General features: G+C 34.2%; 1 protein-coding gene across 1 annotated transcript in view; it reads right to left on the minus strand.

Moving 5' to 3' along the window:
- PPFIA2 (PTPRF interacting protein alpha 2) overlaps positions 1-17128 on the minus strand; it is a 473118-nt gene that overhangs the window by 79262 nt on the left and 376728 nt on the right. Inside the window, 3 exon segments of the mRNA XM_025438989.3 lie at positions 6422-6642; positions 8483-8618; positions 14007-14098. Coding sequence (XP_025294774.3) covers positions 6422-6642; positions 8483-8618; positions 14007-14098 — 449 coding nt within the window.

Raw genomic sequence — 17128 nt, forward strand, 5'->3', positions numbered from 1 at the left:
CTGCAACATATTTCTTTCTTTTAAAAAAAATTTAATTTAAATTCAATTTAATTAACATATAGTGTATTATTAGTTCCAGAGGCAGAATTTAGTGATTCATCAGTTGCATACAACACTCAGAGCTCATTATTTCAAGTGCCCTCCTTAATGCCCAGTTACCTCATCCCACCCCCATTCCCCCAGGCCCTCAGCGGCCCCCCCCCCCCCCCACTCCCAGCAAGAAAATGTTAAGCAGGCTCCATGCAGAGCCTGAGGCAGGGCTCAATCTCCCCACACTGAGATTATGACCTGAGCCAAAATCAAGAGTGAGATGCTTAACAGACTGAGCCACCCAAGTGCCCCAAGATTTCATTCTTTTTATGGCCGAATAATTCTCCATTGTATGTATACATCACTTCTTTATCCATTCATCTATTGATGGACCCTTGGGGTCTTTCCATCGTCTGGTCACTATACATAATGCTGAAATAAACAGAGGGGTGCATGTATCCCTTTGCATTAGTATTTTGGTAATTTGGGGTAAATAGCGTTGTGATAATGGATCTTAGGGTAGTTCTATTTTTAACTTTTTGAGGAACCTCCATAATGTTTTCCACAGGGGCATCACCAGTTTGCATCCCCACCAATTCACAAGGCTTCCTTTTACTCCACATCCTCACCAACACTTGCTATTCCTTGTGTTTTTGTTTTTAGCCATTCTGACAGGTATGAAGTGGTACCTCATTGTGCTTTTGATTTGCATTTCCCAGATTAGTGAAGTTGGGCATCTTTTCATGTGCCTACTGCCCATCTGTATGTCTTCTTTGGAAAAATATCTGTTCAGGTCTTCTGCCCATTTTTAAAAATTGAATTACTTATTTTTGGGGTGTTGAGTTATATAAATTTTTAACGTATTTTGGATACTAACTCTTTATTGGATATGTCATTTGCAAAGATCTTCTCCCATTCTGTAGGTTGTCTTTTAGCTCTGTTGATTGTTTCCTTCACTGTGCAGAAATTTTTTCTTTTGATGTAGTCCCAATAGTTCATTTTTGCTTTTGCTTCCCTTGCCTCAGGAGACCTATCTAGAAAAATGTTGCTATGTTTGATGTCAGAAATCACTGCCTATGCTCTCTAGTAGGAGTTTTAGGTTTTCAGGTCTCACATTTAGATCTTTAATCTATTTTGAATTTATTTTTATGTATGGTGTAAAAAAGTGGTCCCGTTTCATTCTTTTTTTTTTTTTTAATTTATTTATGATAGTCACACAGAGAGAGAGAGAGAGAGAGAGACAGAGACACAGGCAGAGGGAGAAGCCGGCTCCATGCACCGGGAGCCCGACGTGGGATTCGATCCCGGGTCTCCAGGATCGTGCCCTGGGCCAAAGGCAGGCACTATACCGCTGCGCCACCTAGGGATCCCCCGTTTCATTCTTTTGCAGGTAGCTGTCCAGTTTTCCCAACTCCATTCGTTGAAGAGACTTTCTCATTGGATATTCTTTCCTCCTCGGTTGAAGATTAACTGACCATATACTTGTGAGTTTAGTTCTGTGTTTTCTATTCTGTTCCATTGAAAATGTGCCTATTTTTATGCCAGAACCATACTGTTTCAATTACTAAAGCCTTGTAATATAACTGTGATACTTCCAGTTTTGATTTTCTTTTTTCAAGACTGCTTTGGCTATTCGGGGTCTATCAGGGTTCCATACAAATTTTAAGACAGTTTTTTCTGGTTTTGTGAAAAATATTGTTGGTATTTTGACAGGGATTGCATTAAATCTATAGATTGCTTTGAGTAGTATAGACATTTTAACAATATTTGTTCTTCTAATCCATGAACATGGAATGTCTTTGTATTTCTTGCATTGTCTTTAATTTCTTCCATCAACATTTGATAGTTTTCAGAGTAGAGGTCTTTTACCTCCTTAAGTTTATCCCTACCTATTTTATTATTTTTTAGTGCAGTTACAAATGGGATTTTTTTCTCAGTGTCTCTTTCTGCTGCTTCATTATTAGTGTATAGGAATTCAACAGATTTATGTACATTGATTTTGTATTTTGTCACCTTAATTCATTTATCAGTTCTAGCAGTTTTTTTTTGTTTTTTTTTTTTTTTGCTTATTTATTTATTTATTTATTTATTGGTGGAGTATTAGCGTTTTCTATGTATGGTATCATGTCATCTGCAATTAATGAAAGTTTTAGTTCTTCCTTGCCAATTTGGATGTTTTCCCTTTCTTTTTGTTGTCTAATTGCTATGGCTAGCACTTCCAGTGCTATGTTGAATAAAAGTGGTGAGGGTGGACATCCTTGTGTTTTTCCTGATCTTAAGGGAAAAGCTCTCAGTTTTTCATGACTGAGTATGATGTTTGTTGTGGATTTTTCATGTAAAGGTTTTAGAGGTATGTTCCCTCTAAATCTACTTTGTTGAGGGCATTTATCATGAATGGATATTATACCTTGTCAAATGCTTTTTCTTCATACATTGAAATGACCATATGGTTTTTATCTTTTTTTTTAAATTGATGTGATATATTATATTGATTGATTTCTAAATATAGAACCACTTTAGCATTCTAGGAATAAATCCCGCTTGATTGCATGGTATGATTTTTTTAATGTATCGTTGGATTTGGTTTGCTAGTATTTTGTTGAGGATGTTTGCATCTGTATTCATTAGAGATATTGGCCTACAGTTCTCTCTCTCTGTTGTGATATCTGTATGTGGTTATGGTATCAGGGTGGTACTAGCCTCAGAATGGATTTGGGGGTGCCTGGGAAGATCAGTGGTTGAGCATCTGCCTTTGGCTCAGGTCATGATCCCAGAGTACAGGGATTCAGTCCTACATCAGACTCCCTGCTGGGAGCCTGCTTCTCCTTCTGCCTGTGTCTCTGTCTGTGTCTCTCATGAATAAAATAAAATCTTAAACAAATAAAAACGAATGGATTTGGAAATTTTCCTTTCTTATGTATTTTTTTGGAATAGTTTGTAAAGAATAGGTATTATCTTTTCTTTAAATGTTTGGTAGAATTCACCCATGAAGCCATCTGGTCCTGGACTTTTGTTTTTTGGGAGTTTTTTAATTACTGATTCAATTGCATTGCTGATTATCGGTCTGTTCAAATTTTTCTATTTCTTCCTGCTTCAGTTTTGGTAGGTTATATGTTTCTAGGAATTTATCCATTTCTTCAAGGTTGTCCAATTTGTTGACATACAATTTTTCATACATATAATATTCTCTTACAATTGTTTGTATTTCTATGGTGTTGAATGTTATTTCTTCTCTTTCATTTGTGATTTTGTTTATTTGGGCCTTTTTTTTATGAGTCTGGCTAGAGGTTTATCAATTTTGTTGATCTTTGAAAAAAAAACAACTCTTGGTTACATTGATCTGTTCTATTGGTTTTTGTTTGTCTGTTTTTATATTCTATATCACTTATTTCTGCTCTAATTTTTATTATTTCATTCCTTCTACTGGTTTTGAATTTTGTTTGTTCTTTTCCTAGATCCTTTAGGTGTAAAGTTAGATTTTTGAGATTTTCTCTTGCTTCTTGAGGTAGGACTGCATTAGTATAAACTTTCCTCTTAGAATTGCTTTTGCTGCATCCCAAAGATTTTGGACCATTGTGTTTTCATTTTGATTTGTTTCTGTGTAATTTTTTATTTCTTCTTTAATTTCTCCACTAATTTTTAATTTAGTAGCATGTTATTTAACTGCCATGTATTTGTGCTCTTTCTAGGTTTTTCTTTTGGCTGATTTCTACTTTCATAGTGTTGTGGTAAAAAAAGATGCATCGTATGGCTTTGATCTTTTTGAATTTGTTGATTTGTTTTGTGGTTTAATATGTGATCTCCTCTGGAGAATGTTCCATATGCACCAAAAAAAAATTGTATTCTGTTGTTTTAGGATGGAATGTTCTGAATATATCTGTTAAATCCAGCTGGTCCAGTGTGTCATTCAAAGCTACTGTTTCCTTCTCGATTTTCTGTTTGGATGATCCATCCATTGAGTTAAGTTCAAGTCCCCTCTATTATCATATTACTATAGTTTAGTTTCTTTATGTTTATTATTAACTGTTTTACATATCTGGGTGCTCCTGTCTTGGGTGCATATTTATAATTGTTATATCTTCTTGTAGGATTTTCTCCTTTATTTATTATATAGTGTCTTTGTCTCTTGTTAATAGTCTTTGCCTTAAAGTCAAGTCAATTTTTCTGATGTAAGTATTGCTACCCTGGTTTCCCTTGACATCCAGTTGCAAGATAAATATTCCTCCATTTCTTCACTTTCTTCAGTGATACACTTGGATTCCTCTCTCTTTATTCTTTGCATACCCATTACTGATTTCTGATTTGTGGTTACCATTAGAAGTCTATATTAAGTTGATAGTTACTTATGTTTGAACCCATTCTTAATTCACTTCACACCACATTTTAGGTATATGGTGTCATATTTTACATCCTTTTATTTTGTGAGTCCCACAACTAATTTTTACAGATATATTCTACCTTTATTTGTGGAATTTTTTCTTCCAGTCTTCAGATCATTTTCTGGATTATTTACACTGGTAGGAGTCTTACCTTGTTGTATCCATGGGATGAGGTGAGTTTATGGTCCTCCTACTCCACCATCTTCCCCTGCTGTCCAAGGTGCCTATTTCTTTTGAATATTTCTATATACTTGAATTGTATGTACTTCTTAATTTCTTACAAATTAAAAACTATATTAAATACATTATTAGGGTCAGCAAGGAAACATATAAAAGGGTATGAACTTAATTAGTCAAGGCCAAGATTATAACTGGGCTTTACTATCCTAATCTAAGAAAGTTGAGTTCGGAGGGACATACATTGTTACTGAAGGTGTGTGTATATATTTTCAGTGAAAACAAAATCACAGAGATACATACTTGATTTCAAAACTATCCAGTGTGTCAAATCAGCTCCATAGCATTAAAAAGTGTGATTCAGTTTGAATTTATGTTCTGTATTATTTTTTCTATTTATACTAATCAAATATTCAGGAAACACTTATTATTTATCAAGAAAAGTATCATGATGTGGATATAAAACGTGAGAAAAACAAGATACAATTCTTGTTTTTACATAATTTAAAATCTAATGAAGGTAAGGGACTGACGGACAGTAAAATGAACTGAAGGACAAAACATGGGATGGCGGTTATGTTCATGGTAGGAGTAAAGAGGGTGAAAAATTAGGGCATGATGGTGTGGAATGAGGAGAATGTTCCAGAAAAAAGGGACAGTAACCACAAAGGAGAGAGCAAGGAACATTTAAAGAATTGGAAGTCATGTATAATGGAACATGGAATCAGGTAGGTGGTAATGCTGAGGAAGGTGGGGCATTGTAGACAATATGGAATATTTTGTTCTTTGTCTTAAGAGCAACTGAAGCGTCTGTAAAAAGGTAACTTTACATAAGCACATTTGTAAAAAGTCTTCTCTTGCTGCAGTGTTACTCAGCATTAGATGGGAATCCAGACACCATGAGGAAACCAGGAAGAAAGTACTGTCATCTACATGAGAACCTATTATAATTTGCAATAGGCTAATGATAGTAGAGAACTGTATAGATGTGAATCATATTAGGACGCCAGCAGATTTAGCTAGAGTCAGAAAAACAAACCATGGCTCAAAATAGTGAAAACTATTCATCCTTTGAGAAAAAACTAGTTAGGATTAGTTTCCCAATACTTGGAAGACTGTAAATCCACCAGACACAGTTAGGTTCTTCACTGGGATTAGTAAAGTCAATGATAAAAAAAAAAAAAAAAAAAAAGACTACTAATGTCATTAGGATTTAAGAAAGTATATATTAAGTTAAAATTGGAAATTATCAACGTTTCTCAATGTTTGAATTGTTTACTTGTACAACTTCAACTTGATAATGTAATAATCTACTCTTTGGAAACCATCTGTTATCCAGTGTGGTGATAAGTGTATTTTTTCGCATCTAGTATGAAATAATTCAGTCCTAGTTAATTTCACTCTGATGTCTAAATACTTTTAAAGAGCTACCCGCACATTAATCACATGTTATTTAGTACCTTTATGACAGTGTTAAATGTACCTTAGGAAGGTACCTTATTATCATAAATATCATTTAAATAATAAATTTTAATGTAAAAAGTGCCTTCAAATTCATCAGAGAATATTTTATCTTTATTCTTTTACATTGCTCTAATATCATTAGTTGGCATATGTTTCATGTATGTTCCTTATAAAAACTGTCCTAATTTTATACAGGACATGTACAGATAACCTGGGAATATTATGAAAATGCATTTTGATTCAGTAGGTACAGTGTGAGTATGAGATTCTGCAGTTCCAATAAGTTCTCAGATGATGCCAGTGCCTCTGGTCTAATTATGACATTTTTAGTATCAAGGTCTTCTAACCCCTTAAAAAAAAATTGAACTCACCGGATTTCTTTGTTGATGGCATCTAATTGTTCCTGAAGCATCATGGCTAGAGTCTGGGCATCAGAATGACCACTTGGGGAGAGAAGATCCATTGAACTAAAAATAGTTTCTCTGTCATCATCATCAATATCAGACATTTCTGTGTCACTTTCAAAAGGGTGGCTGCTTAGCACTCCAATTTGCTGAGTTCTATTCCACTCATGATCTCCAAGAGATTTCACCTGTGTGGTAAATATAAGAGTAATTATCCTATGTATCATACTGCTCATTATCAAAGCACTATTCTGAAAAATATCAACAAAAGGCACACATGCCTTTATAATTAACCTAGGAAAAAAGTTGATTATTACCATTTTAATGTATTATTTTTATAAAATACTTCATTGGCATCTGAAGTAATTGGCAGAAATTGTTAGCATGAACATCAAGAATTTTCACAGGAATGATGATGATAACCTTAAGTATGATTTCCAGTTCAACCCCAACTCAACATTTAAAGCATCTATGTCTGAAACATTTTTCCTTCTTTCCAAATATAACAATCTGTATTCACTTGTATTGAGGCATTTCCATCTCTTTTACTAATTAGTCTTACTTACACGTTCTTATTATAGGCTGATACTACAAATATTATCACACAAGTCATATAATAATTCTCTTCCCAACCCTCATTTACATAGATTCTTACAAAGTATAATTAAAATAATATTGAAAAGTGATTTAATTTCATCTCCACTGCTCTGATCACTTAAATGGTTCACTGATTTTTTTTTAAGCCCAAGGCACACTAATTTATAGGACTATGGTTTTTTATTTGATATAATAAATCCCTCATGTGAATGAAAATCTTTTTTTTTTTTTTTTTTGTAAGTAATCTCTACACTCCATGTGGGGCTAAAAGTTATGACCCAGAGATCAAGAGTTGCATGTTCTACTGACTGAGCCAGCCAGGTGCCCCGATACAAATCCTCAGTAACCTATCTGCCAGTGTCTTTCAAAGCTGGGATCTGAGGATAGGGGCGGAAGGGATGTGAGAGAGGACCTAGAGTTTTTTGCATTTTAAAAAATTGGTTTTTATTTTTGTGGTGATGTAAAATGATTTTTGGTGGGGGACCACATGATATTTCCCAGAGTACTTATTTAATATTTAAGGACCTGAATTAGCATTTGTTACAAATTGTTTTGGTACCAAGCAGCACTAATTTATTTATCATCTAAAAATGAGAAAAGAACTAAGATGGACTTCATTTATTCTTCATTTTTTCACTTCTTATTCATTCATTTAAGAGATATTGAATGCCTGCTATGAGGGATGACACAGGTACCAATTAAAAAACATAGGGTATCAAGAACCTGTGTACAAATAAGGACAAGTAGGTTATATAGTATTCAACAGATAAAGGTGGTTGGGAAGAACAAACAATACTTAAGTCACAAAGGAACTAAATTACTTCTCTGTAAAATTCAACTATAAATTGACAATATACATAGCTTACAAACTGATTGAATAAAGACTCGCACCTGAGTTTATCATGAAGAGTTCTCTATAACACTTTCAATAGTTTATGTACAGTTTCTTCAAAGTTTTATTAAAATAGTAATTATAATTAAAATATTTAATCCATTTTAATTGACAATATGAAAATCACTGTGTAAGTCAAGCCAAGCAAAAGTCCATTTGTTTAGCAATACAGCATAAGGGATTAAAAAAAAACGTGGAATTTGAAACCACATAAATAGAGGTTCAAGTTTTGACTCTATCACTTTGCTGGCTGTATAATGTTGAACACTTAAAATTTCTGAGCTTCATTTTTTTCTATGTCTGAAGCTAGTATAAAAATAGCGCCAAATTCATAAGGTTATGTGGACACACCTGGGAAGGCTTAGTTCAACTTCTGGCACCTAGCAGCGGTTTTACATAAGTTATAAAAATATGTCATGTGTCACACTTGAAACTAAAATTTCTAGCGTTTTGAATTCTCTCATATTAAAATTCTATCCAAGATGGAGCAGTATATTTACTTAGAATCATCAAAGACTTGAAATAAAAAAAAAAATAACCTTTGCCTCATCTCTTCGTACACCCATGCGGCCTCTCCTGGGTCTTCTTATTACTTTAGTTGTCCTGTAATCAGACTGGCTGTCCACAAGGGAACCAACGGAATACCGCAACTCAGCTGAGGTGTCTAGATGAGTTCTAGAAAAAGGAAAAAAAAAAAAAAAGGCAATATGCAATGTAACTAATCTCAAAACTTAAACTTCCCAGAAAATCACTATCATTTGCTTAAATAAAGCATAAACTCTCAAGAAAAAAGAAAAAAAAATCAAGGAATTGTCATGACTCTTTAAGATCTCTTCTGAGGCTTGTGTCAGAAATTCTGGTCCCAGGTCCATTCTTGAAAGTTAAGTGGATTTTCTGTTTAGAATATAAAAAAGAAAACCCTGCCTATTCATTAATTATCATTTTCAACTGTGGTAGTAAAATGAGATGTGTTAAGACTGACAGCTAAGATCCATTGGCTTCAATTCTGGCAATACTCTTTAGTTCAACTACTTAGTGTACAGATCAATATATGTTGTTTATTGTTGTACCTGTTGTAAATATTCCCTACTAATCTAACAGTAAAATGTGTATACTTTAGGGGTTCTAGAATTCTCTATTTTTCAGAGTTCTACTATGGAAATTAATAAAATACTTAAAATCAGATTGACTCAAGGTTAATAAACTTATTTTTAAATAAAATAGGATTTCAGCTTTTGATAAGACATTGTTTCAAAAAGATAACGAAAAATCTTTTGATAAGCACATTTGAGTCTGAAATCTGCTCAGAGATGAAGTAGTTGGAAAATTCCAACTGAAAAATACTATCACACTGATTTTCAATAACCATGATAATAAAGTATACTGTAATCAAAGTGTAATAAAGGTTTCCCTAGACAAATTATTTCTATATAGATTTACAACAAATTCAGCTTATTGCTATAATAATGATGATAACAGTGACAGCTTGATGTCCTATAAAATGATCAATTGTCAGTAGAAAATATGCTTAATGCTGTATTTTCTCTGGAACTGGGGCTCCTGATGATCTACGCTCTTTCTATTAGTTCTCTGTGGAAAAAGTAAAGGAAAAAAACCAAACAATTCCAAATGATTGGCAAGATTAGAAAAGGGTAGGTAGAAGGGAGAAAAAATAAGTGGGAAATATCAGAAAGGGAGACAGAATATGAAAGATTCCTAACTCTGAGAAACAAACTAGGGGTGGTGGAAGGGGAGGTGGGCGGGGTTGGGGGTGACTGGGTGGTGGGCACTTGACGGGATGAGCACTGGGTGTTATTCTGTATGTTGACAAATTGAACACCAATAAAAAATAAATTTATTAACACCCCCCTCCAAAAAAAAGAAGAGAAAAGGGTAGGTAAAGTCTAGTTTCTGCAACAGTAGAAGACATTGACTTAACTGATGAAAATCCTTGTTTTGTCAAATAGAACTTTAAAGCAAATGAACTAAGAAATCATCCACTAAGCAGAGGACAGATATTGTTTTTTTTTTTATAGAGGTGAACTTGAAATTTAATCAAGCAAACTGGTTTTATTATGGATTAGTCATATATAAAAACTAACGAACCAGGTCATACTCATAAATAGGCCTCTATAACAGAGCCTATGTTTTATGAAGACAAAGGCCAGACTTTTAGTCACCACTGTATGCTTAAGGGGGTATTCCTAGCATAAATAAACACTTGATAAATACTGGTAAGATAATGAATCAATGAAATTAATTATAATACAGTCTAAACTATCTACTTCAGAATATTCTGGGTACCTTTTGCCTGTCACTGTTTGGGTAGTGTCTTTATGGTCATCAGAGTGGAGATTCTAAAATTATAACTCATCATCCTAGGAGTATCATTTTCTTGTTTTCTCTCTCAACTCCAGGCCATTTATAAAAACATGAACCAAAATGCAAATCTGCTCCTATTGACACAGCACTTAAAACTCTTCAATGGCCTTTTACAAGGCCCTCCACAATCTAGAACTCTCCTACTTTCTAGCTTCACTTCTAGTTACTGCCTCCTGTCTCTCTCCATCTAGCCATATTGACTTCTTTTCAATTTCTCAAACAACTCACACTTTCCTCTGATCCCGAGCCTTTGAACATACTGTCCTTTCTGCTGCAAATAGTCTTCACGAATTTAAGTGTTTAACATTTTTAATGTCTCAGATTAAAATTCCTGTTGTCTTATACTACTGTAGCCCCTGGTATTCCCTTTACTGTAATAGTCCTCATAGTATCTCTGTATTTCCCATTTGAAACATGTATTCATCATCACTATTACCACTATATCCCCATTGCACAGTTTCTTGCAAGTAGAAAGTGCTTAATTGATCTTGAAAGAACAAAGACCTGAACCAACATCAACTGTAGAGGAGCTCATTGCTTATACTTCATCTAAAGCCATTACTTCTCACCTGTCTCCTTTTATTCAGCTCTGTGAGCCACTTTACTAACAGAAATCAGAGGCAATATTTCCATATATTTCAACTTTTAAATAATTTTCGGTGTACAATATTTAGTCACTTGGAGGTCAAAGTTACAATATAGTCACTGGTTCTTTTAGACAAGAACCTGCGCAGTTTCCTCACCTGAATCTTCTGTTACTCTTGCATATAACCTCACCAAAGAACTTCCATAGACAAATCAAGTCTGAATTTTCTTAAAGAACATCTTTTATCCATCTCTCTGCTTCCTGCTATATCTTCCATTGTCCCTTCCAATGACCCAGATCCTACCTTTCTTCAGAGTTGAGCCAAATCAGACTTTCTCCAGCCGTTCTGGAACTCAATTTATTATTCTCAGATGAGGTACTAGTAGAGAATATGTTACTGATATTCACTAACTTTAGCTCCTCTCTTCCTACCGTCTCTGCCTGTAAGATCAATGACATTCTCATGCATCTTCTCTCCTTTATTATGTCTTTTAAAAAAGATTTTATTTATTTATTTATTTATTTATTTATTTATTTATTTATTTATTTATTTATGAGAGACACAGAGAGAGAGGCAGAGACACAGGCAGAGGGAGAAGCAGGCTCCATGCAGGGAGCCCGATGCGGGACTTGATGGCGGGACTCCAGGATCACACCCTGAGCCGAAGGCAGGCGCTAAACTGCTGAGCCACCCAGGCATCCCCTTATTATGACCTTTTAAATTGTGTACTCAGAAGCATGAATGTTTGATAAGTAATTGCTGTTCAATAAATACTGTTATCCTATAACATACTATAAATTCCATCCTGTCCATTTATCTATCAATAGTTCCTATAATATTGTATATTTGTGATTTACTGTTTATAAAACCCTTTGCTCACCTCGCAAAGCAAGCTTGTGAGATAGTCATATTATTTTATACACAATTCATATAAAATACATATAAAATTTGAACTTATTAAGGAAAACGGGCTTTCCAAAATCAAACAGCTAGTAATTAATTTGTCTCAGATCTAGGAATGTTGGTCTTCTTATTCTTGGTCTAGTTTTGTTTCTACTACAGGTGTTGTATCAAAGAAATTTGTTCGTATGTTGTTTCCAAGTTTCCACGATGATCCTTCATTGTGGATAAAAGTCACATTATTAGGCTGTCCATGATGACTCATTGCAGTGATGAACCTTGAGACAATACTTCTACAACTCTTGTTTTTTTCTTTTTTCCCCAAGGATACATATGTATATATTTAATTCCAGTATAATTAATGTACAGTGTTATACTAATTTCAGGTGTACAATATAATGATTCAACAATTTTATACATTACTCAGTACTCATCATGATAAGTTTACTCTTAATCTTCTTCACCTGTTTCACCCTCCTACTAACCCTCCTTTCCTTTGGTAACCACCAGTTTGTTCTCTATTTTTAACAGTCTTGTTTTTTGTTTGGCTCTTCCCCTCCCTCACTCACCCTTTTATTATACAACCCTGTATTTCTAAGACCAAAGCTCAAAAATCCAACAAAACGGCCATTTGGTTCCATTAAAAAACACTAAATTTGTTGACTTGTTGATGCTCATTCTATGTATTTACTCTGTTGATATTTTATCAGCTCTTCTCTTCATCAACACCATCATCATCATCATCTCTGTCACCATGTGAATATGTATCATTAAATTGATAGTTTTAGTTCAGATACATAAATCATAACAGAGCATTTAGAAAAATAAACATGATTTTCTAAATTAAAGACCTACATTTTGAAAAGTTATTTGGGTGTTTTTATGCCTGCAGAACTGTGTTTCTTATATTAAATTGAAGGTAGAAATACTCAAAATACTGAACCTTATTTTTATTAATACTTTACATTAAAGAGAATATAAGCACCTTTATTTTTATTAATACTTAAATCATTACTTTTATTAATACTTACATTAAAGAGAATATAAGCACCTTTAGAATTTTTTAAATTTTGATCTTTCCTGAGTATCTGAAAAATGCTTTATTAGGTATTCATTCATTCAATGATACCTATTGAGAGTATAATATACTAATGCTTGTTTGTTTATTTGTTTTAGGTACTGAGATTATAGCAACCAAAAAACCCCCAAAATTCCAGCCCCTGTGGAGCTAACATTCTTAGGATAAACATGAGACCAAGAAAAATGGACTTCTAGAAGTCTTCAGTGGTCAAAAGTTTCAATTAGCTGATGTGATTGTCTTGTCTAATAAATAAATGATCAAATGAGTAAATCCTTGTAGGATTTCTTATTCACTTTAAATAAAAGGCCCTAAGCACCAAAAAAATTTATATGTGAATCATCAAGATTGATCCATCTATCTAGAGAGTAAATAATTATGTCACTGCTTCTTTCTTTCAACATGAGGAATTGAGTCAAAGAAGATGAGTATGGCTAAATTTATTTGTTTTTAAAACATGTATAATTTCTCCTTCACTCTGTATTTGCAACTGACTAAACAAAACAGGCAGGTGCTCAAGGACCATAGTCAACGATATTTCTTTCGTAACATTAAGCATTGAAAACATTTCTGGGGATCCCTGGTGGCGCAGCGGTTTGGCGCCTGCTTTTGGCCCAGGGTGCGATCCTGGAGACCCGGGATCGAGTCCCACATCGGGCTCCCGGTGCATGGAGCCTGCTTCTCCCTCTGCCTGTGTCTCTGCCTCTCTCTCTCTCTGTGACTATCATAAATAAATAAATTAAAAAAAAAAAAAAAGAAAACATTTCTGTGTGTAGAGAAAAGAGGTGTTGCCTCTTTCTGGAATAAGATGTGATTGCCTTATATACAGTTTCATTTCACCAATTTAGATTTTTTTATGTATTTGTAGCTATATAACTAAATGAATAATACAAAAGGTAATAATTTAAATTATTATTATGTATTTGAAGGACAGATTACTAAATTAGAGAATTATTTCTGAATATAGAAACAGTAAATCAGTAATGGAGTAAACATAGGGCAAGACCTGCTGAGCAATAAGAGGTACTTATTTATTTTATTTGAGGCAATAGGAAATCATAAGGATTTCATATTTATTTTTGATGAGCTATAGATAGCATTTTAGTTTAATGTTACCTTGATATTGTGGGTTCAATTAAAGAGCCAGTTCTCATTTTCAATTGGTCAAGTTCGGATCTCAGCTTTTCAATTTCTTCTGCTAATCTTTCCTAAAAACCAAAGAAATTTTACTGAGAAGATATGTAAATGCCAATAATACCAACATTCAATTATGATAAACCAAGCTAACAAGCTTAATGGCTTTTTTAAAATATAAAACTGATGGATATATTTTTATTAAAGATTATTAGACATGACAGTAAAATATGTCTAAATTTTTCCTTATAATGAAAATGTGAATATCAGAAATCAGTAATAAATTATCTATAATATCTGACCTTCATTAATCCTAAATTTTTGCAAACATACAGGAATACTAAGATCATGACTAGCTATGTATACATTACTTCAAAATGCAGTCATAATGAGAGCCAGTTCAAAAAATACAGAAAAGGTCTTATTTATGTAGTAAGTGAAGGACTTTGATTATTTTATAAGCAGAGTAGTGCACATGGATAAAGGAGAAAGAAAAATGGATTAAAAAGATGTGGAAAAAATCATTACCTGATACAAATTAAAATTATCAGCTTGCCATTAGTAGTATTATTTGTACATCTGAAAATTTTCTCAGATTGGTATTACAGTTTCAGTCTGTAAATTTTTTGAGTGGTCTTATAGTCCTTAATTAAATGCTTATGTAAGCATTTAATTCTGTCTGCATGATTATAACTTTTATAATGTTATAAAAATTTAAATGTATCCTTCTGGACTTTCTATTGCTCTTTATTTTTCCCATTTCAGCAGCCAATGCTTGACATTTTACTTGACTCATATTTCATTTCTCACTGTACTTTTTTGTTAATGTGGCTTTACCAATATTTCTCTCATCTTTCTTCTTACTATCATCATTTTACTTTACATATTTTTTACTTTTTTTCTCTGCATTATTTCACCAGCTTCCACAGAGGTGGTGCTGACTTCATTCTCTTCTCTATACACTCTTCTGTAGTTGTGCCATTTTAATTTTTTTAAAAAATGTATTTATTTTAGAGAGAGAGAGAGAACATAAGCAGGAGGGGCAGAGGGAGAGAGAGAAAGAGAAAGAGAGAGAGAGAGAGAGAATCTTAAGTAGACTCTGTGCTGATTGTGGAGCCCAATGTGGGGCCCAATCTCAGGACCCTGAGATCATGACTTGAGCTGAAACCAAGAGTTGGTTGCTTAACTGACTGTGCCACCCAGGCACCCCTAGTTGTGTCATTAAAAAATACATATGATCAAATAAATCATTTGCCTAAGATATTCAATGGTTTCTTATTCCATTTATTAATTCATTTGTTAGCTATTTCCACAAATTATACATAAAGCACCTCTGTTGTGCTAAGCACTATGTTAAAATAGCAAAATAAAAAATTCCCTGTCCTCATATAATTTATAATCTAGTAAAAAAGACAATAAACAAATAGTATCTATAGGATGTTGGTAGGAAAAAGAAGATAAGAGAGTCATTCATGGAAGGGCTCTCCAATAAAGTGTTATTTGAGCAAAGATCTAAAGAAAGGGAGGGAGTTAAAAATAAATGAGAACGTCTTAGGAAAAGGCATAACAGGGCAAATGCACCTTATTGGGAGGAGTATATTTGTTGAAGGAGTGGGCAAGGAAGTCACTCTGGCTGAATTGGACAGGTTAAAGAGAAAGACAGATAGGGAATAGATTTAGAAAAGTGTGTTTGCAGGACTGGGAAAGGGTAGTCTGGAAAGGCCTTGTCAACCATTTAAAAATCTTTAGCTTTTACTCTGATTGAGATTGGAAATGACTGAAGGATTTTTGAGCAGAGAGATGATATGATCACTCTAAGAGCAGTGAAATTGACTGTTGATTAAGATTGGGAGGACGGGAAGAAATAAAATTATTACCGTTCATCCAAAAACATGGGCAAGACGATTGTGGCTTGGACACTAATGGTGTCAGAAAGAGAATGGCTGGATTTCAGTTATATCTTGAAGACATAACTAACAGAAGTTGCTATTGGACTGAATGTGGGGTATGAGATAATGAAAGGGGACACGAATAACTCCAAGGTTAACCTGAGTAAGAGAAGGAGTTGTGATTTACTGAGAAGGCAGCTGCTGGTGTTCAGGGTGGAGGGACCGACTTGTGATGTCTGAGGTGCCAAAGTGTCCAAAAAAAGATACTACGTTGGCTTACATGAGCTCTCTCAGCAGAGAGGACCCAGTAGGTGATCTAAATTTGGAAATGTTCAGTATATAGATGGCATTTAAATCCGTGAGATCAGATGAGACTGAACTCAGGGACTGAACATGGAGAAGAAATTCGAAACCAGTCCTAGGAGTTTCAAATTTTGGAGATCAACATGATGCAGAGAAACAGTAAGAAGAGGTTGAACAGACAGGAGTTTTTGCTAATGATGTACAGTCAGTTATAGATTATGGAGTGGAAATTTGAGAAGTTCTAGGTGATGTAGTTAGATGAGGAACAATGTTCAGCTGTATGGGATGATATTCAGAAATGAGATATGACCTGGGATTTGTTTCCTCTAGTTACTAGCATGAACAAGGGTGCAAAGCTTGGAATGTTTAGTTCTGCTGGTTGCTTCGGCAGATTGTTGAAGCTACAAGGCTTGGGTAGGTGGTGGGGGAGTGGGTTCTGGGGATCCTGCCAGGAGCACACAGAGCTTTGGATAACATAACATTGCATAACAGGACCAAATCCAAAATCCACAATCTGGCCACAACCTAGTTCTTTAACCACATACAAGTCACAGCAAACTTCCGGTGATTCAGCAAATCAATCATCTTTGTTTTTTCTCTGTGCTATTGCATGGGTTCCGTCCTCTGCCCAACCCTCTCTATTTGATTTTATATGCCTTCAAGGGCATATATGCCTGATGAAATGGCATCTCCCCTGTGTAGATTTTCTTAACAACCTCAGAAAGAATTAGATACTATCTTTCAGGCACCATCTTGTATTACGATAGCAGATCTATCTTTCAGGAGATGGTATATACTCTGACTGTGGGACCAAATAGTTTTAAATTAATAACATAATATGTATCATTCAGTGGGGCTAAATATACAATTGTTCTTTTTTTTAATCTTCATTCTCTCATCTTTTCCAATACT

This window comes from Canis lupus, chromosome 15, assembly GCF_003254725.2.
Source record: "Canis lupus dingo isolate Sandy chromosome 15, ASM325472v2, whole genome shotgun sequence".
Taxonomy (NCBI): Eukaryota; Metazoa; Chordata; class Mammalia; order Carnivora; family Canidae; genus Canis; species Canis lupus.